This window comes from Pomacea canaliculata, linkage group LG9 (genome assembly GCF_003073045.1).
Source record: "Pomacea canaliculata isolate SZHN2017 linkage group LG9, ASM307304v1, whole genome shotgun sequence".
In the NCBI taxonomy this organism is placed as follows: domain Eukaryota; kingdom Metazoa; phylum Mollusca; class Gastropoda; order Architaenioglossa; family Ampullariidae; genus Pomacea; species Pomacea canaliculata.
Genome location: NC_037598.1, coordinates 2,459,316 through 2,485,575, shown reverse-complemented (window position 1 = coordinate 2,485,575; position 26,260 = coordinate 2,459,316). Strand labels below are relative to the sequence as shown.

At 42.6% G+C, this 26,260-nt stretch overlaps 1 protein-coding gene across 1 annotated transcript in view; it reads left to right on the top strand.

Moving 5' to 3' along the window:
* LOC112572968 (voltage-dependent calcium channel subunit alpha-2/delta-3-like) overlaps positions 1-25,997 on the top strand; it is a 141,381-nt gene extending 115,384 nt beyond the window's left edge. Inside the window, exons 10-36 of the mRNA XM_025252989.1 lie at positions 853-975; positions 1,262-1,340; positions 1,795-1,844; positions 2,111-2,281; positions 2,618-2,674; positions 4,105-4,200; positions 5,584-5,658; positions 6,561-6,668; positions 7,425-7,505; positions 7,808-7,866; positions 8,258-8,337; positions 8,852-8,900; positions 9,361-9,476; positions 9,974-10,091; positions 10,745-10,816; positions 11,087-11,200; positions 11,682-11,779; positions 12,039-12,217; positions 12,466-12,531; positions 12,795-12,865; positions 14,039-14,117; positions 14,410-14,462; positions 14,987-15,051; positions 16,059-16,302; positions 20,184-20,299; positions 20,767-20,873; positions 21,288-25,997. Of these exons, the coding sequence (XP_025108774.1) occupies positions 853-975; positions 1,262-1,340; positions 1,795-1,844; positions 2,111-2,281; positions 2,618-2,674; positions 4,105-4,200; positions 5,584-5,658; positions 6,561-6,668; positions 7,425-7,505; positions 7,808-7,866; positions 8,258-8,337; positions 8,852-8,900; positions 9,361-9,476; positions 9,974-10,091; positions 10,745-10,816; positions 11,087-11,200; positions 11,682-11,779; positions 12,039-12,217; positions 12,466-12,531; positions 12,795-12,865; positions 14,039-14,117; positions 14,410-14,462; positions 14,987-15,051; positions 16,059-16,302; positions 20,184-20,299; positions 20,767-20,873; positions 21,288-21,398 (2,637 nt within the window). The 3' untranslated portion in view covers positions 21,399-25,997. The remainder of the gene's footprint in view (positions 1-852; positions 976-1,261; positions 1,341-1,794; positions 1,845-2,110; positions 2,282-2,617; positions 2,675-4,104; positions 4,201-5,583; positions 5,659-6,560; positions 6,669-7,424; positions 7,506-7,807; positions 7,867-8,257; positions 8,338-8,851; positions 8,901-9,360; positions 9,477-9,973; positions 10,092-10,744; positions 10,817-11,086; positions 11,201-11,681; positions 11,780-12,038; positions 12,218-12,465; positions 12,532-12,794; positions 12,866-14,038; positions 14,118-14,409; positions 14,463-14,986; positions 15,052-16,058; positions 16,303-20,183; positions 20,300-20,766; positions 20,874-21,287) is intronic.
* The last annotated feature ends 263 nt before the right edge of the window (positions 25,998-26,260 follow it).

Below are 26,260 nucleotides of genomic sequence, written 5' to 3'. Positions count from 1 at the left end.
TGCGTCATGAATCATGAGCTATATTCCGGATATTTGCTTCCGGTGGCGCTGTAGGGAATAAGAATGCTTCACAGGGAGGAACTAGGCGCCGGGTGACGTCATCATACGGGTCTCGCTGCAGCCGCGGATAGACTGACGACGTCACGCGGCCTGACCACGTACTCTCGCGCGGCTACTGTACAGATCACGTGACCTTAAGAATAGCCTCCCTCTGCGATACAGGAGACTTTTTGTTTCCTTCCACCCTCGCTAGGCCGTGGGAGCATAAAAGCATGCCGGGAACGGAAGTAAAATCTCAATAAAACCACAACACCCACCAAAACCACGTCTGCACACCAAGTACCGCAACCACGCTCTCCGTCCTCGTGATCATTATGCGCCAATCTGATCTTTTTCCTCCCTTTTCTTCTTCTTGTTAATATAACCTTGTGAAAGTGAAAAAAAAAAAACTCTTGCACTCGCTGGCTGCTGTCTGTCTCCAATATTTATACTGTAATATGCTCTGTAATATTTAAACACCCACATACTTCAAAACTTTCTGGTATCTTTGAGACGCCGGCATCCTGTCAGTCCCACGATGGGCTCGTGCTAGTCGTTTGTCTCTGTGGCCAGCTTAGTTAAACATCTACACCAAGCTTCACGGAATCATTGTCCTGTTGTGTGTTCTGTCTACTGCTGACATCAGTGAGGCTGGTGATGTGACTGACAGGTTGACTGATGACTCATTCATCTTGAGTGTCTGTCTGCTCCTTTATTGGGCGATGGAGGTGATTATTGTATGTTGCTGGCTGCTCAGTGTTAGATCACTCGTTGGTTACCTGTCAGCTGATTGATTGATTTGATTGTGTGAAGGAGGAGCGCCAGATGAACTCCAACACCAGCACAGTGTGCAACAAGGCCATCATGATCATCACAGACGGCGCACCTGAGAACTACGTCGACGTCTACAAGGAATACAACTGGCCTAACAAGTCGGTGAGTGGCTGGCACAGGTGTGTGTGTGGCTTGTACAGGTGTTTTGTCTTGGTGAGTGGCTGGCACAGGTGTGTGTGTCGGTGAGTGGCTTGTGTGTGTGTGTGTGTGTCGGTGAGTGGTGTGCACAAGGGGTTGATTGTAGATGATGATGATGGTGATGATGATGCTGTCACTCTTCATATCAGGGAGCTTTCAAATAGTAAATCTAAGCAAATGTTAAGGTGTATGAATAATTTAAACTACTCAAAAAGTCTTCATATAATTTTAGCTTCACATTCTTATTCAGGTCAGAATTTTTACCTACCTCATTGGCAAAGAAGTGCCGGATGACCGTAAAATCCAGTGGATGGCATGTGTCAACAAAGGTGAGCTCCCTCACAAACAAGTAGTCTTCAAATCCTCACCACAGAGCCCTGCTGTGAAGAATGTCCTCACGAATTATAATAATGTCACCGCTGGGAATAGGATGTTCATCTGGGGTAGAATTGTTAGCTTTACGTGGTTAACTGAGGGGTTAACACACCTCAAATACTTTGTTGCTGTTAGCTGCGAGGTAATCCACTGGTGCTTCCCGATGAGCCACCGAGTGTCCAGTGTCCGTGAATCGCTGTTCTTGGGAAAACAAATACCTTTGTCAATTTTAAAAAAGAGCGAATTGAAAGCGATTTGTTTTTTGTTGTTTTTTTTTAATGGGAAAGACACTTTAGACAGGAGACGATAAACTGCCCGCCTGCTGCACGAGTGGAGCTGAGAACATGTCAGACTTTTTTACTCCACTTCCACGTCCTCCACTCATTTTTATCTCTAACTCTCTTTCAGGAGAATTCACCCATATCTCCACAAGGGCAGATGTTCAGGAGAATGTGCAGGTAAGTACATTATCCTCACTTTTCTTGGTTGTTTTTTTCCTTCGTTCCTTCTTTCTTTATTTCGTTTCTTTTTCAATGTAATAAGATGTTGCTGGCAATCGCACTGTACCTTTTCTGTCTCAAGCCTGTCTCATTATCGTCTCTTGTTCCCTCACTTGGTTCCTGTGTTACCCGAGTGTTACTGAAGCAGTCGGATGCCCAGAAGTGCATGTCGGTGATGATATAAAGATGGAAGACATCGTCACTGACAATCTTTGTTTCTACAGCAATACATCAAGGTCCTGAGCAGGCCCATGGCCCAGAATAAATCCACCCACTTCGTGTGGAGCGCCGTGTACCTGGACTACCCGACACAGATGTCGGAGATCAGCGTCAACCCCATGTCCTTCATCAGCAACAGGATCAACGCTGAGTACGAGCAGGATGCTTCCTTTAAGGTTAACGGCGATGAAGTTGTAGTACTCTCTACCTTTGTGCTTCCATTCCTCGCTTAGTTCCAGTTTTTTGCTATTTCTCCAGAGGAGCATTTTAATATGTACATGTTCACAGGCACGCGAATAATACATGCACGCACGCAAACGCTCACACGAACTCACAGGTAAACGCACGCGCACACATCGCACACACACAAACACACATCTATTCTGGGTACATGTGTATGGCGGGCAGCTACCCCAGAACAAAGTGTCCTGTCTGTTTGCTTGTCATGCGTGTCTGTGCGCGTGCCAATGTCTGTGCACACCAACTGATGTACAATAACTTCTTTTTGACAGGGTCTGGGGCTGGTCATCTCTGTGGCAATGCCGGTCTTTGACACAAGAACTGTGGTGGTGAGTTTTCTTCTCTTACATCTTTTATTTCTCCCCTTTCCCGCTCACTGCAGCTCCTTGACTTCCCCAACACCATCACCACCACCACCACCCATTCAGAGCCTCCCTCAGTGCTGCGTGGCCCCCGTTCACGGCCCCTTCTCTTGTTGGACACCGCAGTCTGTGAGGAGACCCTTGCTCAGCCCTCCATGAGACAAGGTGTTCACTCATGTTGTCCACATCTTGCTGCTCCGTCCACACTGAAGTGCGGAGTGACAGGCAGGAGACACCAACTCACCTTCGTCACTGAGTAGATCGCCAGTCCATGCAGGGGCGACTCCAGCAGTTGTCCTTCATAGAGACCTTTTATTTCGATAACCTCCTATGATACGGTCAAACATTTCTGAATATAATCTGTTTACAGAAGGAAAATTGTGTAGAAGGTGGGTGTGTATGTGTGAGAGGACCATGTTCTCTCTCTGCTTTTCTCGCTTGTTGACGATGTCTTCACTCGTCCCTCCATTCCTCTAATCTTCTCGTGTTTTCAAGAAGGTCGCCGAAGTTGTATGAAAGTTGTGAGATGGTGTAAAGCGGACCTGGCGGGCCTCCACTAATCTGCCAGTGTGGTGGTGCACAGCAGCCTCGGGTGCCGCGGGCTATGGACTTCCCTACAGTTCGCTTCCCCACGTGCTGGTGGTCGTAGAGAGTATTATTATCAATCAGCCAAGACCTCAGATCAATGGTTTCTTTACCTCCACCCTAGTGTTTACCTCCTGCTGTGTAAACAAGTGCCACCTTTTCTTCGTCTGCTCCGCACGACTTGGGAAGGAGAGGAGAGCGCAGACTGGGCCACACTGTCCTCAAGTGCTGTTGACAAGGACGAGGCACTCGTCGTCCTTGTTATCACTTTGCTAGAGGCTGTGACGAGGAGGCAGCTTTGCTCGTCGCGATGATGGGCCGCTGGCACCGTGCACTTTGGGAACGGCGGCCATGTTAATCCACTTCACTGCTTCACTACATCCTCTTTGTCATCTGCTCCTAACTCTCTGCATCGCCTTGGTCTCTTGCAAACTTCTTTTTTGAATAAAGCACGTGTCTCATTTTGATATCGTGGGAAGTGTGTGTGTGTGCGTCCGTGTGTGCAAGCTTGGGCATGTGTTGGAACATTTTCTGATACTTTGAGAACTCCAAAAGTCGAGTGATACACGAGAGCATGGATACTGTAAGGTTGTTTCAGCAGCAATATAACACTTGTACAATAACATGTATGCATGTAAATGTATGTAATCATTTGCATGATATTCTGTACACGTTTGTCGTTGACTGTTATTGTCTTAGATACCCACGATGTTGTTGTCCTAGATGCCCACAATGACTACCACAACCTCTCGCGTGATTATCTGTGGAACATGTCTTTTTCACGCTCATGCCTCGTCGTCAATGTTTTTCAGGCGAAGTGCGAAGAGGACCCGACTAAAAATCTGCTGGGAGTTGTGGGAACAGATGTCAGGGTGAATGACCTGGTGAAGCTGATACCCACCTACAAGGCACGTGCTGTCTGACCTCTGTCTGCGGGACATCACGTGATGTGATCACCACAGCAAACTGTTTTACTCTACCCGCCCTTCCCGCCACCCCGCCACCCCTACAGAACACAAAACCAATATTTGTGTGTGTCTGTCTGTTCATCATCCCACATCCTGATATAGTTCCGCCTTAGGGTGAAGTCAGTCAAACAAAACTTCTCTTCAAGTCACTAGCAAGTCCACACAAGAGAGTGGTGTGAGTGGCTCACTGCACCAAATGAGTTGTGATTATTTCCTTAAATGTTTCTGGGGGGAGGCGAGAACACCACTTGTAAATTGATCCATCTGTCTGCTACCTTTACTCGGACTATGTACCAGATCGTTGAAAAGGGTGTACCATAGTAAAGCCCCCCAGCGAGTCTACAAACTGACCTCAGGAGCTTTTGACCTCTTTGCTAAGCCCCCATAGCTGGCCTTCTCGTGCATCTTGGACATTCAATCTAACAAAGAAACCAACTAATCTAAAACTTAGTTTCCACTTTGGTAGAAAAAAAAAACAACTCTTGTTTGTATGTGAATAATCATCGTCTCCTTCGTGTCACCTATAGATTCATCATCATCATCATCATCATCATCATGCAATTTTGTGTTCTGATTTCACTCTTATTATCTTCAATTTAGTTATTTGTATTACCTTATCTATTATGTAAGTGTTTTAGGGGTCTCCGGATTTCATTGATGTTTCTGTCGGTTATTATCGCTGATGCACCAAGTAGTATGTGCTTCTGTAATGATCTTAGAGTTCGCGCTGCGGCAACCCTGTCTTCTCTTTCACACAGACATTCTCTCAACTCATCGTTGAGGTCACTCGAACTTGCATCTCCCTGCATATTATCTACTTTATGCATTTGGCATTTTCCGCGGTAAACTAAATTCTTCCCGTGTGGAGAATTTACGGAACATTTTGTGAGGAGCAGCCGAGGTTCTTGGCCGCGCCATCTACTCTCCACGCAGTGGGTCGAACCCTCTTATGTGGCCACGCAATCCTGCAGCCCGCGGCTCTACGAGCAGTTTTTAATTGAATTTTGCCACTTGTCCAGACTGGAGGTCGATTCATCATCGATTTCTCAACCCTGAGTGTCTTCCTCCACAACATGGCGCTGGCACTCAGGGGCAACGACTCCTCGTGTGATCTGTACCGGCTTCTGCTGGCAAGAACCTCATTACCGCACAATCATCGTGAAATGAGGAATAAATAAATGTAATCTTCTGGCAGTCAAATCCGGAATAAATAAATAAATGTATGTAATCTTGTCGCAGACCTTGAAATGAAAAATTAGGTTTGAAAAGTTGTTGTGTGCCCTGCAGTGTGCACGTGCTGAGTGTTTGTCTTCCTGTCTGCAGCTCGGTGTCAACGGCTATGCGTTTGCTGTCACCAGCCATGGCTACGTGTTGTTTCATCCAGACTTCCGACCGTTCGTAAGTTGAATGTGTGTCGTATTCTTTATACATCCCTTCACGTTATTTAGTCGTTCTTTCTTTCCTCCTACGTCTGCCCCTCTTTCTTTTCTTTTCTTTCTTTCTTTATTCGTTCCTTCTTCCTTTCTCAGTCTTCGTTACCGTCCATGGCAAACTAATTAGTTCAGAAAGCCAGCTTTTAGCTTGTATCCTCTTGTATGAGGTAAGGAGGACTTTAAATTGTCAGAGACATCCGCTGTGTGCCTTCTTCCCGGACATTCACGCCATCCCCGTCCCTCACTCCAAACAAATCACCCTTTGCTTGTGCGTGTGTCGGTGCGATACACTAGGGACAGACCTCCAGCCCCAGACACACCCCAGTGCAAGGTTTTCATGGCTAACTCATAGCAGTCAGCTAAACAGCTTGCACTGGATGAGCTTTTAGCTGACTGCTACTCAGTAACCACTCAGCTAGTGTGTCACGATGCTTGGTACAACGGTCACATGGTCACACGGTCACACGGTCACATGGTCACACGGTCACAGGTGTAGCAACATCTGTGGGGAGGGTCACACACAGGCACTAGACACATGATAAGCATTTGATTTCATTGTCAGCTCATTCAACATTCATCAACTAACAGATATAAGGTTTTTACTTACTGATGTAATGTCTCATGTGTATCCTTCATTCTGCTGTCTATACTTGTCAGTGTTTTGTGAATTCACTCCTACTCTTTCTCAACTGTGGAAAGAAATCTTGATTCTAGTGTTTCCTTTCTGTCGGCTTTTAGTTTTATAGTTATCTGCACCTGAACCTCGAGCTTTCTGTCCTCGTGGGTCTGACTGTATCCTGCCGCCATACTTGTGTCTAGAGCTCGTTAAGACAGCCACTAAGCCTCGCCGAACCATTTTCTCTGCAGCACAATATAAAAAATACCAACCGTCTGGCACTGCGACCGAAGTACAACAGTGTCGATCTGTCTGAGGTGGAGCTCATCTTCAGCAACCAGACGAACCATAACCACCCAGTAAGTTGACAAGCTTGACACTGTACAGCTTATCGAGCCACCCCTTAGCATCTTTGTCAGCATCAAAAACACCTGTGGAGAACATTATACACTTGTGAACCTTGTGAACCTTCCCTGCCCATCCAGCAGAAAGGTATCTGAGTGATCAGGTGAAGATGCGGAGGTGGGAGGAGGAGGAGAAGGTCAGGTTCTGTCATCTACAAGCCATCAAACAGTGAACCTCTGGAGCCTTTGGGTGACTAGGTGTCTCCAATGTACAATAATTATTGCCTGTGATTTTCTGTTGCCGTGTTTGCAGTCTATTTTCTATTTTAAAAATTTCATTACGTGTTTATACGATTTTGTAAAAAATGCGTTCTAGAAAAATAGCAAATATATTCACTTTTTCATTTTATGTTTTTCAGTCATTTGCTTGTTTAGTAACTAATTGTTCTTGCTTTGCGATGTTTGTACGTTTGCGAGTCTCTCTGTTCTTTTTGTCGATCGAAAAATCCCCCTTCGACAATTAACAAAGCTGTATATACAGTTAATTAAATTATCAATAATATTTCTTTCTTCTCTTCTGTCCATCATCTCACGGTGCTGAATAAGTCGTGAATGTTGTAAAGACGATAAGCTCTAATGTAAAGTGTAACTTGTTTGTGCTAAACACCTCCAGAAACTCGTCTCCAGCGCGAGAGAGAGAGAACTTATTGACCTTTAGGGTCAACTCATTAACCTCCCTCTCACTCTTGTCCTTTCCTTGTCACGTGACAGCTCCGCCAGTACCTGCTGTCGGCTGATGACGGCAGCGATAACATGGAGAACCACACGATGCTGATGCACTATGATGGAATGGTGAGTGAATTAGTGAGTGACAGGTGGAGGGAATGGTTTGTGTCTGTATGTCTGACCATTCTGTCTGTCTGTCTGTCATTCGTCAGACGCCACTGCAGACCTCGCATCGTTGATAAGCTGACGTCACGAGGTGACATCTATATTTCTCATTAGTAGACAATACAGGAGGGTGTAGTGGCCTAGTCTGAGTCAATAAAATGTTATTCCATGATAAGGACGGGGATGACGAAGTGTTTGTTGACTGTCCACAGCTGAGAAGTAAACATGACAGCTGTTACCTGTTTGAACTCATTTGGTTGCAGAAACGAGCCAGAACGCAGAAAAACAATTACCAGTTCGGTGCCATCAATAAAACCTTCAGGTGAGGGCTGTTGTGTGTAGTACACAGGCTTGTGGTGTCATGTCGACTGTATCACATCACCTGTTGGTGTCATGTCCACTGTACACGGGGAAGGTGTCACACCTGATGACACCAGTGAGTGAGGACCTCTTCCTCTTGCAGTGCTGTCTGGTGACAAAATGTTTTGTTGGAGGGATGCTACATCTTCGTGCTTCCTTCTGTGTGGGTGTCACGTGATTTGTCATGGGTGAACTTTGTGCACTGCAGACTGTTAGAGCATCAGAAGGTTGATGATGTGGGGGTTGAGTGGATTCAATAAGCATAAGTGTGTCTGCGTGTCTGTGTGTGTGACCGGCATCTGTATTCTTGTATCAGTGAATATCTGGACATGCTGGTGTCTGGTCTGTGGCAGGCTGGTGTTTGTTGTTCCTGACGGCTACGGCAATCATTACATCAAGGTGAAGGACAAAGCTGTGCAGCATCCAGAGCAAGGTCAGGGACGGAATTATTTCTTCATCTGTTGTTGTCTTTTGTGTCGCTAGGCAACACGGACTGCACTGACAGGTGGACAGTGGCAGCTACATGACATCGCCCTTATCTCCTTCGCCTCTAGTCTTTCATCTTGCTTCCTCCATTTTATTCCGTCTTTCAATTTTCTCTCATTCACGTATCCGTCACTTATCTATCCATTATTTATTTATTAACTTTCATCTTGTTCTGTCGTCTCTTCATCTGTTTTTCCATCATTCTGTTCCTATCTTGATGTGGCTGGTGTCGCTTTCATCATCGTCTTCATTAATATTCGCATTTTTGCCCTCGGTAGGTTTGCCATTTGTTTCACTGTAGTTTTATACTTTCCAACCTTCTCAATCATAGAGAATTTCCGTTTTATTGCAAATCCACGCAGATGCGCTTTCAAGATTATTGATGCAAAATAGCCTTGAATTTTATTCTTTTTGTTGAGTCTTCCTTCTCTTATCTCTTTCTCTTCCGCTGTGTTTTACAGATTTTGCACTTCTTTTCAACGGCTCCAGTAAAGTGCACTTTGCTCCATGGTAAGTTCTTATGTTTAAATGATACTGGCTTGTATCGTTCATCTGTTACACTTCACAGCTGGTGTTATCAGCTATCATCGACATGTCATCTCAAGATGACGACCTGCTAAGCTCGTGTGCATGGCTTTAGTAAACATGTCAAGTTTGTGTCTAAGGTCCTTACATCTGATGCTTACACATCAAACTGATCATGCAGGTACACCTTGCCTCAAGTCAACCTTAAGTGGAAAATATTTCATATGTCGAAAAGGTTTTTTAAAAGAATTTTTTTCTTGCTTTACAACAATATTTTGTCAGTTTTCAAGAAAACTTATTTACACGAAAATTTTATTTACACGAAATAATTATTTGTATTAAAGTCGTGTTTGCACAAAGGGAGACTGCCCCGTCCTCACATCTGTATTCAGTGGTAATTTTAAGGTGTGCAACATCAAACTTTACCTGAACTTGGTGATTGCAGGATATATTGTCAAGACACCAAAGGCAGCTTCGTGCAGCTGGACGAGGAGGTGTTATATGAGTATGTCAAGCAAGAATTCTCGAACACACCTGGAGACAAAAAGTTCATGTATGATTGTGAGTGCACTTTTGCTTTGGGGAAGGTATTTTTTGAAAATTTGTAAATAGGTAGGCTTAGTGAGGACTACAAACGCCAGAACATTGTTGTTCACTAAAGCGCAAAATAAACAGCCTCAGAGATGTGCGTTCTTGACATGGGAGGGAGGTGACAGGTGTGACATGACGAGCTTATATATGATACGACTGTGGACATCAGCTGCCGGGACATTAATATCTTAATCAGCTTCTCAGACGAAGACAACAATCGACAAGTTGTGTTTGCGGTAGTGAAGAAGCAAGGCATTCATACAATCAGTAAACGTGTGTTTATTAGGATTAAACTCAGCTATAAGCACATACGATGGCAATGAACTCTTAACATCCGCCTAAAACCTATAAACAGGTTTATCAGAAGGTTTGTCCTGTGTAAGCATGCAGTGTCTATCCAGGCGCCATGTGGAGAGATCACGTGTTGTCTCCATGGTAACCTGTTTGTCTGTCATGTGTGTGGACAGGCGACAAGGAGCTGGTGAGGCACCTGCTGCTGGACATCCGCCTGACTGTCAACTACTCCAACATTTGGAATGGAATCAGCTTTGTGCCCAAGTCTGAAGATTCTGAAGATCCTGTGGGGTAAAGTGTCCAGCACTGCGGCCTGCTGTCATTAGCTTGCACAACATGTCTGCCTTAGAACAGGTTTTGACACAACAACCCGCACTGACACCACTTACACTCATTTCATATCAAAAGGTGTTTTAACAATACTTACCTGTGTTTGAAAGTGTCATGCAACTGAGCCGTGGAGTAGACATTTTAAAGGATACGTTGTACTGTTACTTGGCTGCTGGCTGTCCTGTGTCTCCTGTTTGGCTGTGTGGCATGAGGAATGTTCCAGAAATACCAGAAAAACAACGAAGTATAGGCGCAGAGGTCAAGGGCCATGTCTGTTCGCCAGCAAAACCTCGTTCCCATTGTAGCATCTCGTGATAGTTGGACCAGCTTGCCCGGATGTAGCTTGAGTGACGGACACAGTGTCCACCTCACTAGCTGTTTGCACACTCGTCTGTCGATATATATCCGCATAATGCTACCCTCGTCGTTTCATAAAGTTTTCGGAAGATTCCTGTGATATCCTACTTCAGTTTGTCATGCTAATAACACATTTCGTGTCTATGAAGGGTTTGGTGTTGCAGGATGTAAGACAGCAGTTGCAAAAAGAAGGAAAGGAATGAGTTGTAAATCTGGAGACAAGTACATCTATCCTGTTGTTTGTACTTATGTTGCAGAAAGGAGAACAGAAAATGCCTGCTGGCCAATCGAGACGACAAGTTTCGCTGCATAACTATGCTGTATAAAAAGTATGTCCACCATTTAATCGAGAAATTTGGCACAAGTGGTGAATTGATGAATTGATGTGTACCTACTGGGTCTAGTTTCAAGGACTAGTGGGGTGCACAATATTGAGGAAGCTCAAAGCATGATACTATTTCACATTCTGTGTGAATACCCAGCATCTGTTATCGAGACATGATATTGAAAGAGTATTTGTATCTACATTCTGCCATCGTCCCAATGCTGCTCTGATCCAGACATCTTGATGATGTTACGGTTGACTGACTCTGCTCCAGGTACGGCATCGAGATGATGTGGGTGAGCACGGCGTCAGGTCTGACGCGCTACAACCAGACAACCCACGATCAGCCGGCGGAACTCGAGTTCATGCAAATGAGTTTGATGGACAAGTGAGTTACTTCCCTTTTCCTCCCCTCCACACACACACACAGAGTATCAGGAATCTCACTGCCGCGTCCTCACATAACTCCTGTGTACATGCTAGCACAACATCAACATGTTGTCTCATACAAATCGTGGTTACCATGATAAAGTTGTTTGTGGCGTCACACACGTCACCACTGCACGTCACCGTTGTCCACCGAGACACTTACTACCCTGTGGTCTCGGCTTGCCTTTTGGCTGTAGTGTTTATGGTGTAACCATGTATCCTGTTGTAATCCTGATGTCAGTGTTTGTGAAGTGCAGCTGTCTGGAAACAAGTTGCATTCCTTCTGACGGTTCATGAATATCGAATGTTCTCGTATCTTGTTAACTTCAGTAAGTCGTAAACTCGACTGCCTTACTGTTCATGTAAGTAGAGACAGCAGAGTAAGTGGTTTTACAGGTTCTGTCCAACATAAATGTCTAAAAGCTCTGTTTCCGTATCAGTCGTTACAGGGCCTCCATCAAGAGTCTGTACTACCGGCGAGCTGTGTACGGCTGGGAGGAGGGCACCCCCTACGTCTTCTTCCTGGAAAAAAGCAGAGGTTAGCGCCAAATACTTTTTATTCTACTCACCAGGTAGATCAGCTTTCCAGATGTTTCTACGCCGATGTATTGAAGTGTAAAGGTTTTTTAAACAGTCCTGACACAATGTGTCCTCGTACCCTGAGCATTTCTACCAGTGACATTCTTTATTCTCGTTCGTGAAAATCATTCCCCTAATTATTAGAATATACAGTTGAGCGGGTGTAGGACATGAGCAGAAAGCTCCAAGAGGTGAATGTGTTGTTTCTCTCTCGACAGGTCAGCGCTATGTTGTGATGGCGGTGGCTGAAATTGGTGAAGGAGAGAAAAATGCTAAAACACCCATCGCCGTCACCGCCTTCCTCATGAAGCACTACAAGCTGCAAGAACTCTTCAGCAACCTGACGGGCGACTGCCCCGATAAACACAACTGTAAAGTCACGTGTGCAGACACACATGTAAGTAGTAGTGATGATGATGATGATGATGGATGATGATCCGCCGACAGTGTGGTATGACACTCTTACACTCGCCTAGCCCTCCATCCATTCTATTTTGTTCCTTTGTTGCCCGAGGAGTTGGAAGCATCCACGTGTGTGTATCATTGTCATATGTATTCACTAAACTGTGAGCCTGGCCTTTTTAAGGAACAGATGCCTCTGTGGCCATTTTCAGTCAAGTGACAACAAAATGTCCTTTGTTTCAGATTTTAAACTGCTACCTCGTTGACAACAACGGCTATGTCCTGGCTTCCAACAACCCAGAGAATGAAGTAAGGGAGACTATCTTAGCTAGTTAGTACACGGCTCTGCCATCGGGTAGAATGGAGTAAAAAGATGTATTCATACTGGCACGTGCGCGTGTGTGTGTGTGTGTTTACGTTTTTGTGTATACACGAGAGAGAGTTTTAATATCAGGTTTCATTTTATCGTGATGCATCAGAATTTCTTACATTTTTTTGTTTGTTTTTGTTTGTGGTGGGGGTTAATTGCGAAGCACACGGGAGGATGACTGTTCTTGATGGTTTTCTTTCAGACGTTGGACTTTCTGGGAGAAAAAGAACCCTCGCTGTTGAGAGAACTGATTCGTCATCACTATTTTATAGAGTAAGTTGTAGGGAGGACCATTTCCACCACATTCTGACAACATCACAAGAACTGCCAAGTTCCAGGACGTCTGCGAACCAGCTCTATAGAGACAAACACTAGATGATTATACATGAATATATCATGCTACTTCATCATACATGCCACTCTACATGACATGAGCACAAGAAAGTCAAACACAACACAAGGTCTCCCATCACATTTAGTGAAATGACTGTGAAAGAAAGTGTGTTCTGTGTACTTGGTTAGAATGGTAAACTTGCTGGATTAGACCAGAAAGGATTCGAGTTCAGATAGAGGCTGATCAGCTATAAGTGATGTACCCAAGTGGTTGAAATCTTCACCTTTGTTGTGTGTTGTGTATGCTTATTACTTAACAACTTAGACATATGTTGTGACCCTGGCTTTATTTGAACTTCTATGTTCAGGCTTTTTACGTTCATTAGTACTATTACTTTCGACCCTTATACCAGGTACAAATTAGAGAAAAAGAAAAAAGTTACTGCTTAAAGATAAGACACTAACAGACGAGAGAGAGACAGAGATACTGATAGACAAGGAACACGATACTGGTAGACGAGAGAGATTGAGACGGGTAGACGACAGAGATTGAGACGAGACGAGAGAGACTGAAACGGGTAGACGACAGAGATTGAGACGAGACGAGAGAGACTGAAACGGGTAGACGAGAGAGACTGAGACGGGTAGACGAGAGAGACTGAGACGGGTAGACGAGAGAGGGAAACTGTGGTTGGCAAGAGAGATACTGAGACTTGTGAAGAGAGAGATACTGCTAGACGATGGTAGATGAGAGTGATGCTGACAAGAAACGAGAGTAGTAGACAAGAGACGAGAGTGGTAGAGAAGAAAGAGAGAGACCAGTAAACAAGTCACACATTTAGACAAACAAAGTGGTAACAGACGATAGAGAGACCGATAGACATGACATACAGACTGGCTGTAGACAAGAGAAGGACTGGTAGACGCAAAAGACTGCCAGACATGAGAGACAGCCACAGATGATAGAAAGAGGAGAGGAGACATAAGAGGAAGATACTGATAGATATGCTAAAGACTAGAAGGAATGAGAGAAAGTGGTAGACTATGAAGTCAAGGGAGAGGGAGTGGCACCAGAAGTCCCCGCCCCCTCTGTATACTCTGAAATGTTCTCAGGTTAAATGTCACAGACTACCAGGCCATCTGCCCCATTGTTGTTTCCCACCAGCAGAGTTCTTCCTCATTTCTCATGACAGTGAGTACAACCTCCTTTCTTCTCGTCTGCAAGGTAAATGAAGGTTTGATAGGATTGTGGCTGCAGTCGGAATATGAATCACGAGTATATTATCACCTTCAGTTGTTGTTATCTATGTTTGACAATACCATGTGTCCATCACTGTTGACACTCGTTAACAATTAACAACTCGTTGTTTTACAGTAAAAACAATTTCCAGCAGATTTTAGGAGGCCTTAGGAATAAACTTAACAGAATATTGTTATGAATGCATCAAAGCATCCTAGGAAAGTTTTTCTTTTCTCTGTTCCAGCCTTTCAAGTACCTTCTGAACATGTTTTCCTGGATCCTAATGGAGCTTGCACTGTGAGTTGAGTGAGATGTTCTGTGCACCATGGCCATCAGGTCTTGCAGCCCACAAACTGATTGTAGCCTGCTGTTCATAGCTCAAAACCTTGTACATGTATATGTCACGGGGTTTTATTTTATTTTATTCAGCATTTGTATCTCGCAACATCACAACCGAAGCCTATTGTCTTAGTGGACACATAGGAGACCATTATATGTCATGAATAAATGTCACACATTAATGGGAACACTCCAATCCCTAGTCTGGAAAATCTTTTCTTCTGTAGTGTCTTTTCGTGTTAATTATCGCAATACTTGATGTGGAAGCATTTTCGGCAAAGTTCTAGTGGAAGGCATCAAGAAGAGAAATTCTGGTCTCGTTTGCTTTTCTTACCAGAGGTCAGCAGGCATTTCCGCACAATGCTCAGTGCAGAGTACATGAGGAGGCTCAGCTGACAGACACGAGTGATAGAAGCTTCATAACATGTGTCTGAAGGTTTGGTCATACGGACTGAAGTGTTTTGTTTGAACTTTTGTTTCAGGTTTTTATCTGAATGGGGCCTGAGGAGCTGGCTGCACTGGCGCTCGGCCTTTGGGCAGAACAGTGGTAAGTACACGAAGTTGATCAGACTTGTAAGGTTCACTTGTTCCATTCAAACAGTTCCAGACGCCGGAAGTGATTGAAAGTCAGTTTAGAGGGAGTCTGCAGTAGCTGCTTGAAACTATTTAAAAGGCAGCCTGGCAGAGTAGGAAGGGGATGAGCTTTGCAAGCATAGGGATCTCCGTATGCCACTGATTCGCTGCTCGCACGAACGCGGGGAATGTGGGAGAGCAGGGCATCAGCTGCTCAACCAAGTGGGCGGAGTGCAGTCTGGAGGGTGAGACAATAGGCGGAGTGCAGTCTGCAGGGTGAGACAATAGGCGGAGTGCAGTCTGCAGGGTGAGACAATAGGCGGAGTGCAGTCTGCAGGGTGAGACAATAGGCGGAGTGCAGTCTAGAGGGTGAGACAATAGGTGGAGTGCAGTCTGCAGGGTGAGACAATAGGCGGAGTGCAATCTGGAGGGTGAGACAATAGGCGGAGTGCAGTCTAGAGGGTGAGACAATAGGCGGAGTGCAGTCTGCAGGGTGAGACAATAGGCGGAGTGCAATCTGGAGGGTGAGGCTGGAAGAAAGGTAATCAGGAACACAATGATGGAGATATTTATAGCAAAGAGTCCAGTCGGTAAGTAATACACCTGGGGACAGACACCAGTAAGGAAGACAAAGTCGGGGGAGGGGGTGATAATATAGTCTTATAATCACAGACGACAGATTTCTGAACACTTGAAGGATGGAGAATGCTGTTGACTATTTATTGATGTGTTTGCTTCTTTCTTTCGAAACTTTCTTACTTTATGACAGTTGTGAGAAGCGTTTGATCTTAATCTTTACTTTTTACAGTTTGAGATTAGTTTTACTGTAATATTTCTAGAGTTTGATGCCCATCTAAGCTTACGGAACCAACTTCACTCGTAAACCATTACATCCCGAGCTCCAGTCTGAGAGTAAAGACTTGCATTACAGCCTTTCTCTTGCCTCCCCCTGAGCAGTGGTCTCCCTTGTGCCGTGTGCAGGATACGACGCCGAAGACTGTGCGTCCAAGCCGGAAGACATGGATCCGGTGGCCCAGTTCTACCTGTGCAACGTGGTGGTGTACAAAGACACCAAGGAGCTGCTGAACAACACCAAGGAGGTGGACAACCGCCCGTGTGTCACCCAGAAGACGCGCTACTCGCTCAACGTCACCACCATGAAGGCCAAGAAGAGCTTCAGCGGCTCGCTCACCAGATGTGGCCAGTGCAATGCGGCCAACATGACGTCAGTATCTCAACGGTTTTCTCTTTTAAATAAATCATGTAGATGTGTGAGTGGACTTAGGGTGTGGGGAACCTTTGCCAATCCAGGTTTATACAATCCACACCAAACTATTCTTTATGTCTGCGAAAGGTCGTGGACTGTGCCTCGAGTATGTTGTCCCGATGGTGTGTGGCTTCCAGGGAAAGAAAAAAGCTGACACGCAGAGCAAATTGCTACATGCCTCGAAATTCAGAGCTAACTTGTAATTTGAATACCGCCAATGAGAGAAATCCGTCGACAGGAGGGAGGGGATGAGCGGGAAGTCACGTGATGGCTGATGTCCCTCCCCGCAGTTTTTCTCTCCTCATTGACTGCAGACGGCGAGGATGGCCTCGTCCTCCCTCCTCCCTTTGGATCTGGTCCCCGCGAATACTGTGGACACTGACAGTCACTGGGATGATGGGAGGGGGTGAGGGTAACCCGGCTAGTTATAGCAACAACGTATTAGTAATAAAATGATTAAGTTATTTATGATAACTATTACTAATAACTGTTATTCAAGGAATTTTTTTTTTTGTTTCTTCATTTTTTTTCCTGTTCTTATGTTTTGCTTCTTGCGTTTGCATGGATCTTTTTTTTGTTGCTAACAAGTTTTATAAGACCTGCTCACCGCTTCTTAACAAACGCCTTTGTGGCGAGTCCTGATCCACTGGGCCTTGTTTCCTTGTTAAACCTTGTTTCCTTCTTCCCCTCTGCCCCTAACATTAGCAGAAAGGCTGAATTAACAGATCAACAAATTCAGGTCAAGGGAATACACAAGAAAATAAATTAATAAAATATAATTTACAATTATTTTAAAATATTGTCCTTTCTTCTTCGAGAAGAAATAGTAATATCAGGATAAAGGAGAAATGTTCTTTGCTAGAAGTCTTCAATCAAATGAGAACAAAGCACACCAGGGGTCCGTTCGCACAGACAGAAGCACTTTCATGATATTTGTTACTTGTTGCTTGTTTCTCGGAATGAAGTTTAATTAGGTCCTGTGGCTCCCTTGGTTCTTGAGGTTTTGCTAGCAGCAGAGGTCCGTTCATTTCTCCTTGTCTTGTATAATTTTGATGTTGCTTGTTTCGATGGCTTAATGGCAGCAAGAACCTAGAACCTTCTAAAGTCTATCCTCTGATGGAGCTGCTGCTTACTTCTGTCTGAAGTGTTTTTCTTATTTTCCTCAACTTTGTCGTTTTATGTTGTTCCTCCTGAGTCCGTCTACCTGTAGGTGCCTTTCATTTCCAAATACACTGTTGATATCTAGCAGAATATTTATGCCCACACCAAAACACAGGAGCATTCAGATATATTTTAAAACTATTTAACTAGTTTTTAAAATTTTGTTCTGTGATGCATTTCAATATTATGTATAAATCTTTTTAAAATTCCGTTTGTAATGCACATTTGTTGACTTCTAAAAATAATAATGTTTAGAATTTAAAAGTTGTTCCTTTAGCTTTTGAAAGCTGATCTTAGAGTGGAGCAGAAGATACTCAGACAGAGGCTATGAGGTGCTGATAGCTGGTGTTCTCATTGTGTTTCATATACACACACTTCGTTTCTTCCAAGCGCGCGCGTGTGTGTGCGTGTGTGTGCATGTGTGTGTGCATGTGTGTGTGTGCATGTGTGTGTGTGCATGTGTGTGTGCATGTGTGTGTGCATGTGTGTGTGCATGTGTGTGTGTGTGTGTGCGTGTGTGTGTGTGTGTGTCAAATTCTTCAAAGCATATTTCTGTGAACACAGAGCTCATTTATAGGCCACAAATAGCAAGGAGGTCCAGACTTGTGAACTAATTGAAAGATGGAAGCCAAACCACAGCAGTTTACTTGCAAGCAGGGATCTCGGGACAGTCTATAGCTTTGGCCATTTCCATAGAGTTAGTTTTTTCACAACTGCCATCATACTCCACACATATGACTGAGCCGTTGGGCCACGAGAAAAGGCCAATGTAAATACTATGGAACATTTAGAAAAGTGTGATTTATTTAAAATACTACTAAAGAAACTGATGGAAACTGTTTAAAGAAAGGGAATTAAAAAAAGTTTGAAGACAGTAGGAACTGGTGCAAGAAAGCAATGAAGATGTTAGTGATGCTGTCACCACTGTTATTCTGTTAATGTCTGGCACCTCGTGTGCCATGTACCGTTGCAGCTGTGAGGAGGTTCATCAGTCGCAATGCCACGTGGTCTGTCTCCCTAGAGATAAGTACCCTTCATGCAGAACCTCTGCATCCCCTTGCATGCGACTACCCTGCCTCTCCTCACCATCCACCGCCAAACTGCTTGTCACTTTAGAGACATGCTAGCAGCCTGCCCTCTGTCTCTATACCTTTTGCTTCCACCATTATTTTGTACCGAGAACTGAGGTAGACGGTTAGTGTGGTCCATGTAGACCAGCTGGACATGGCCTCTGTCTCTGTACTCCAGAACATCAGGACCCTAGAGCTTTCAACAGTCTGCTTGTTCTACAGTCACGTGAGAGCTTCTAACTGCCTAGTGACACTGTGTCAGTCGGAATATTTCATGCTTGTTTTAATTTTTCTTCAGAAAAATTATTGTTTATGTCCTTTCACTCGGTTTCGGGACCTCCCTTCAGCTTATGAATCTCATTCTTGGGGACTTTGTTTGGTTGGATGTTTGGGTTAGTTTTTTGTTTGTGCTTATGTTGCTGTTTTTCATTTTCTTGTGTGTGTGTGTTTTTTTTTGTTGATTTTTTTTTTTATTTTCTTTTTGGTATCAACAAACAGGTGATTTATGCTTGTCTTGTAGTACTCTAGCTAGTTGTTAAGGGGAGATGGAGGACAGCTGGACATGTAGTGCTGCACCCCCTGTACGAGATTTACAGCAACCTCCTCAAGTACATTCCCGAATGCCTGTCTCATCCTGTCCGTACCAGAGGGCAAAGTTCACGCATCCACACAGCAGGACTGGAAGTGTACAGCCTCTTGGGTCAGAGATATGAAAATAATTCGTGGCTAAGGACAGTGTCTTCTTCCTCCCTGTCTCCTCTTCGGCTGTTAAATGCATCTCTGATATTTGCAGCGATGATATGTATGTCGTAGTTGACTGTGTTTCAAGCAGCAGTTCTACCTCCACATTCACCGTTAGGTCTTGAAGCTTTCTGCAATGTCTGGCTCTCAGCCTCCCTGTCAGAGCTAATATGGAGATTATTTCCGTGGTATTTGTATCGTGCGACATTTCCAAACACCGCTGGCTTATGGCAACCTACCTTTGTTTAGAACTAGTCATCGGGGCATTTAGAACTTCTTAAAGATTAACATACCACTACCCAGGGTGGAGATAAGTCATTTGACACATGTTTTTGCTTATTTTTATTTAAGGTTACGATTGTGTTGAGCTTTTAAACTATTCCAATGATAATGCTTGTTTATGCGCCTCTGAAAATGAGGCTCGTGTTTTTGTTTATCTTACCCGAGTCTGTGTCGCTCCTCCTGTTACTGAACCTTGAAGTGCACCTAGTGAACAGTGAACATCGCATGCACTGACCTTTGTATACAAAGCATTGTCTGAACTCTGAACTAGTATTTCTGGATTTTGTAAGAAAACTATGCACGAGACTTTCATTTTTCTTGCGCTTAATCTTTGCACGAATAAGTGGATTCTTTTTATCCTTCTTTTCTGTTTCTGCATTTCGTTCATACAAATGAGCCGTGTGAATACATTTTATCTTTTTCAACATTCTTATCTTTTCCCTCCCTCTTTCTCTCTTCCACTTCCTCTCGTAGAGATAATCAGTCCTCGACATGTCTGTAACAGAACAATTAGCACTTTGAAAGTGAAAGTGAATGCCTGATACTGATGTACATGTGTCTGTGTTCACTGCCTGACTGTCACAGGTCATACACTGTTCAGTGGTTGGAGGACACCAACCTCATCCTGGTGATGGCGGCGGCCAACTGCGAGTGCGACACGACTGAGGACTCCTTCCCCACTGCAGCCAGAGAAGTCACATATATCCTTCCGCCACAAAATGTAGATGTTACATCAGTTAAAAGTTGATCGTGTTCTAGAGGGTTTCTTAAGTTGCTGTTTTCATGATGATGATGACGAGGACGACGACGACCACGTTACATCGGACTTTGAGGAGTTTCTACAAATAATAATGACAATTGAATTCCTAGAGTGAATTTCCCATGAAGGTGCGAACTCAGTGTGCTGCTCTCGAAGGACTTTAAACGATCTGACAGTCAGCCATACAAGAAACAAGCTTCAGCAAACATGATATCATAGAAAAAAAACTCATTAAAGTAGGCGGATGAAGAGTTGATGGGTTTTGAGGGCGGGTTTGTAGACTTTCAGCTCAGACACAGTTGGAGGAGAAAGGGGACATGCAATGCCATGATCACACAGTAGGACAGTGCCACCCATTAGATTTCAAAGAAAGAAATTGTAAGTTGCAGACCTTAACTCAGTGTTTACATGGCGAAGAAGAAATGTGCAAGCGGCTTCTCAATGTTTCTTTGGAGCTGAAGATGGTGGACACATCGCGTACTACAAACGCCCTCTGTCTCGACTCCAGAGATGAGGTGAGAGTGAGAGAATGTCTGAGACATAAGGTACACGTGTAGGCAGCTGGACGTGGTTGAGTGAGGTGGAAGATTAATCATGGAAGGTATACTTCAAAAATCACATTCTTACAATGTACAGTCTTTATCACCACCTATACAGTAAGAATGAGTGTGTGTGTGTGCGCGCGCAGGCTTGTCAATATGCAGTTATGTGTTTGTTTCACAGTATGTACCTTAGATCACATATTATTCATGTCTTGACAAAAACAATAGAAGACTAAAACTAAGCAAGGGAGGGAGAGATTTTATAGCATATCAACGTCTGCCTTGTACATCTTTAGCACAGGAAAAGGGATGTTTAAAGCTATCCTATGAATTTGACTGATTGATGGGTTGATTCTTGCTTGGCAGAAATGTGCTGTGAATTTTCAGGAGGATTACACTTGTGGCCAGACACTGCTTCATGCCTCCAGCTCTGTGTGCCTCATTCTTGTCATGACTGCTGCTCTACTCATTCATTTCACAACCATGGTCAGGTGTTGAGAATTGATTCTGCCATCGAGCCATCCACTTTCTTTACCCCACCAACCACCGTTGTGTCTTCTGCACCAACATCCTTACCAGCCGCTGCCTTGCAAAAGGAGAGCAGTCACGGGTGGCTGCACACAGAGTTGCCTTCCATAACTTCGGAAGCTAGGTTATGCTCCGATAGCCTGGGATTGGAGAAAAAACAAGAAGGGGAAAAGTGGCGCCATGCTGGCCATGGACCAGCTTGTTGTGTCATTTTTATTAGAATTTAACCATGTTGATTGTGGTAACATTGGTTCAGCAGTAACCTCTCTCATCTGGAGTCATGGATGAGCAACCAGATCAATCAACTATGAAGATCTGAACACGAATGTGACATTTCCAAGAAGTAATTACTGCCTACAATTACAGACCTGTTGACAGCATTGTTCATTGTTGCAGTGTCTGCTGTGAGGTACAGGATGTGTTAGGGATGCAAAGCCACAGTCACTGGCTTGGTCAGTCAGAACACTGAAATGATTTATGCCTTCCATTTGTTTTAACAACTGTACATCATAAAATAATGCTTGGAATTCTCTTTGCAATGCAAAGACTATTTCTGTGATCAATTTAATGTTTTTCTTTTATTCACCATTCCTGAATATCAGCCTTTTTCAGATATATTCAATCTACTGCTCACATTCAACTCAGAACATTCCCCATGCTATGCTTTTTTTTTCACAAATGTGCTGAAATCGGAGAATCATTTGTTGTTGCTGCTGTAAGGCCAGAACTGTTACATTACAGTGACCAGACAAGTTCATGGGTCACACAAAGCATCTGTTTTCATCAGCTGCCGCAGTGCTGCCAGAATAGCAGCATACTTACTGTTTTTGTATTGTTATTTTTAAACTTCTGTTATAGTATTATGATCTATGTATTAACATGATCATGAAACAACTATTAGATGTGAGGTTTAAAAGACAAATGGAATGTCACACTTAAAGTTTAATCTCAATTTTTTTTAATTAAACATTAATGTAAAACATGGTCTTGTGAAAATCTCAAAGCAGACTTTGGTCGGGTATAGGAAGATGACAAATTTATCAGGACTGCTATATCTGTTTTTTCTTGAAAATCTGACAATTGTAGAAATTATATGCTTATGTAAATATAAATGCACACTTCATTCATATGACCACACCACACAAACAAATGAACATGATCAGACCTGATAATTCTATAACCTAGGGTAGCCTGAAAACCGCTTAGAACCACAACGTTTTCTTGTTTACAAACCACAAAGAGCTCAGTTCAGGGAATGTAAATCAGGCAGCCAGGCTCATTGAGTCCGCGTTTCATGGCTTTTTTCCCCTAAACTGAAGAAGGTATTGACAAGATATGCAGTTCTAAGCCTGCTTTGGTAACTATATTCACGAAAAGACTTAGACTGATTTGAGAGCAATGCTCAGAACATATATGGAGAACATAGAAAGATGATAATATAGTCGTAAAATACTTTTTAATGATTTAAAAACACAAATCACAATATAGTCACGCTCATGCGATGTTTCTCCTTCTCTCTCTTTCTCACACACACACAATGTATACACTCCACATTTTTGTTTTTCCTAATTTCAAAAATGAATATTTACACTACATAAATGCCATCATTGGGCTTGACACTTTTTACATACTAGTGACTGGTGTGTTTATGGTCATTTTCTTGTGATTGTATTGAATGGTTATCCATTTGTTCTGTGTTTGTCTTCATTCGGTAACAATTTTGAGAATATTTGCTGTCCTGGAGTGATTAATCTTTGCCTTTTGTTTTGTCACAGCTTTATCTTTTAAAAAGGCTCATAATGAATAAGAGAAATTCATCGCTCCATGTAAACACATTTTTTTGTATCTTCAAAAGAATGACTTTTGGAACAAGCCCTTTACCTTTGGTTGTTCACAATTTTTTGGATTTGTTTTGAATACTGTTGCAGGAAATCATCAGCTAATGATCTGATGACAGTGCAGAATGTTGGAAAATCAAATATTGATTACTTAACAGATTGTTTTTCAAATGAACATTTTCATTTTATGCAGCTCTAGAATCTAGCTTGTTTTTAGTCTGAATTTTGAATCCCATACATGTGCACTTATTAGCTCATGCGTGTGCATACATACACACACCGGGTTTTGAACATATTGGACACTAAACTGACAAGAGATGAATGATGACTATGGTAGTTTAAAGCATCCACTATAAATAGCACCTCTTTTCCCCAGAGACTAATGCATGCACCGTACGTTTTACATCAAATACTAAACTATTTCACACACTTCTTAACAAACTCAAAACAGAGATATGTGCTGTCTCTGCTACCAGTTCTTTTCTCGCTAACCCCAAATTTAACCTGGAAAAATGTTACATGAATGTGTGGTTGTAGACTAACACAGACAATACATTTGAATTATGTGCATGTCTATGCATGCTTTGTTAGCATTTCAGCAAGCTGAAGAAAGCAGAACAATTTGTTGCACTGTAACTATGTATTGCAAACTTGAGAACTACTGTTCAGCATAAGAAACGTGTGCATTATGGTGTGTCTATGAACGGGGCAGCTTTATACAGACTTCCAACACTGCCTACAGAGGAGATTGTCATAAGAGCTGATCTTATATTCCATGTTTGTTCTTGGCAACTCCCACATTACCTTAGTTGGTTTTTTTATAGTATTTGCTCTGATAAGCTGTACTGTAACCTGTGTAGAATACACAGTGACACTGTGTGATATTTATTATTACTCTATTGTTTGTCATTTTAAACTTTCCTGGTCAAGGCTCTTATGCTTTTTTCCCATTTTGTTTACTCCCTTAAAAAATTTCAAAAATATGCATGCGCGCACACACACACACACCTCCTTTACAGACATCTGTAGGCAGTCAATCATCATACACATTATTGGTTCTTTTGCATCTTATGAGAACTATTCACCTTTTCCTATTATAAAGATCAGTATTTAAAGGACTGTTGATTTTTTTGTTGTGACTATGTCAGCAATTACAGTGTCGCATGGAAATGTTAAAATCTACCATGTAAATAGACTTTAACAATTGTGATTTGTTTTCTTTCTTGGACAATGTTTTTTGGAGTGCCTTTTTGTGGTAATGTCAAGGTAAGATTTTGTACCAGTTGGTATTTGTCCTTTGTTTGGGCCATTAGATATAATTTTATGATTGCAGACGGTGCCTAGTAGTTACAGACACATTGCATAAGGTAGAAAACCCTGCCCTTCTCCATCTTTTTTCCCAAAGTTGCATCTAATTTGACCATAGAAAAAAATCTTCCCTGATTTACCTGTACCTGATGTTTACATAGAAGAGTCACTGCACTAAGCTTACTAGTGATTTGCTTGCCAGAAAGATGAGCATTTATTTCAGTGTTTCATACTGCAAACACGTAAAAGGTACTTTTCATACTTGAAATGAGATTTAACAGCTAAAACTACTTTTGTTTTCTTCATTTTATCACTTTTTAAATAAAATATGAAAAGCAGATGGCTATGCTGGAATAAATTACATATTACTTCACAAAGCACTTTAATAGTTCTACAATGTGCGAGTACCTCATTAGAATGTTGCCTCATCTTGACAAGAAATTCAAAACAAAAACAATTTGCCTCTTTATATTAAACCTACTGATTTTGTTAAAGGTTTCTTTGCCTTTAGCTTAGTTTAAGTATCTTTTCTTGTGCAACAATTTGGAGCATAATTTTGTTAAATATAGTAAAAGATAAGAGGAAAATACTTGCATAAAGGTGGCTGAAGTAGTTCAAATGTCAGCTGCTTTTTGTCATTTATGTCTATAAGCCATTCCAGTCCTGTCTTAATGGATTACCTGAGGATTTCGTTCTCATTAGCATGACAGGGAGAAATCAATGATCAGCTATAGTATCATTAAGTTATTTGTTTCCTAGGATCACATTCACTTTTATTTGTGTGCCTGCTTGTATATATATATATAATTTGTAAGAATGGTTAACAGAATGCAAGTAATGATGACATCATCAGTCATAATAAGTTCTCACATCTCATGCAAATCCGGAATTTCGGCTTAAAAAAAGTTTTCAGCAAGGAACTACACCAAATGCACAATTATTAATGATCTTCCTCAAGACTGCACCTGGAAACAGATTTTAATTGTACATCATATGCCGACTGATCTTGAACTGGTGTAGTATGATTGGGTTTGTGTGTGGTGCAGAATTAGTAGGTCTTTTGATTCATGTATTTTATTATTTTTGACAAAATATATCAGGAAGATTTTAATATCCACCATACAGGGGTGAACTTGAATTCTACAATCAGGTGAATCCTACAACCCTACCTACAATGAAGCAAGTGATTCACAGCATGATGCAACTCAACTATTTTGATGCATTTATGCATCTAAACTCTAAAGGATCGAGCAGATGGCTGAAGACCTGTTTAGTGAGATTCCTCTCTTTATCATATTGCTTATTCAATGCTTAATTTTGGAAACACAGGTACACTTCCAAAAGAGTTTGATTCATTATTCAAATTTCATGTTGCTTAGGATATTATAATTTGATAAAGCAATTTAATAAAATCTTTTTTGAAGAAAAAAGAAAATTACCTCCTCGGTTTCTTCTGTAAGGTTATTTATGGATCTAGAAGCTATATCTCGGCTCCTGCTTGTATCCTCTTTTTAACCCCCTGTGGAAGCTCAGAAACACCTGTTTCAATAGTGATACCTTTTGGAAATTGTATGCGGTGTATGATTTATACACAGATTCATACACTTTAGAGGTGGAGGTCCTACATAACTGACTCATCTCCCTTGAGTTAAACAAGGGGCAATATAACACCATTCTGCTTTAAAA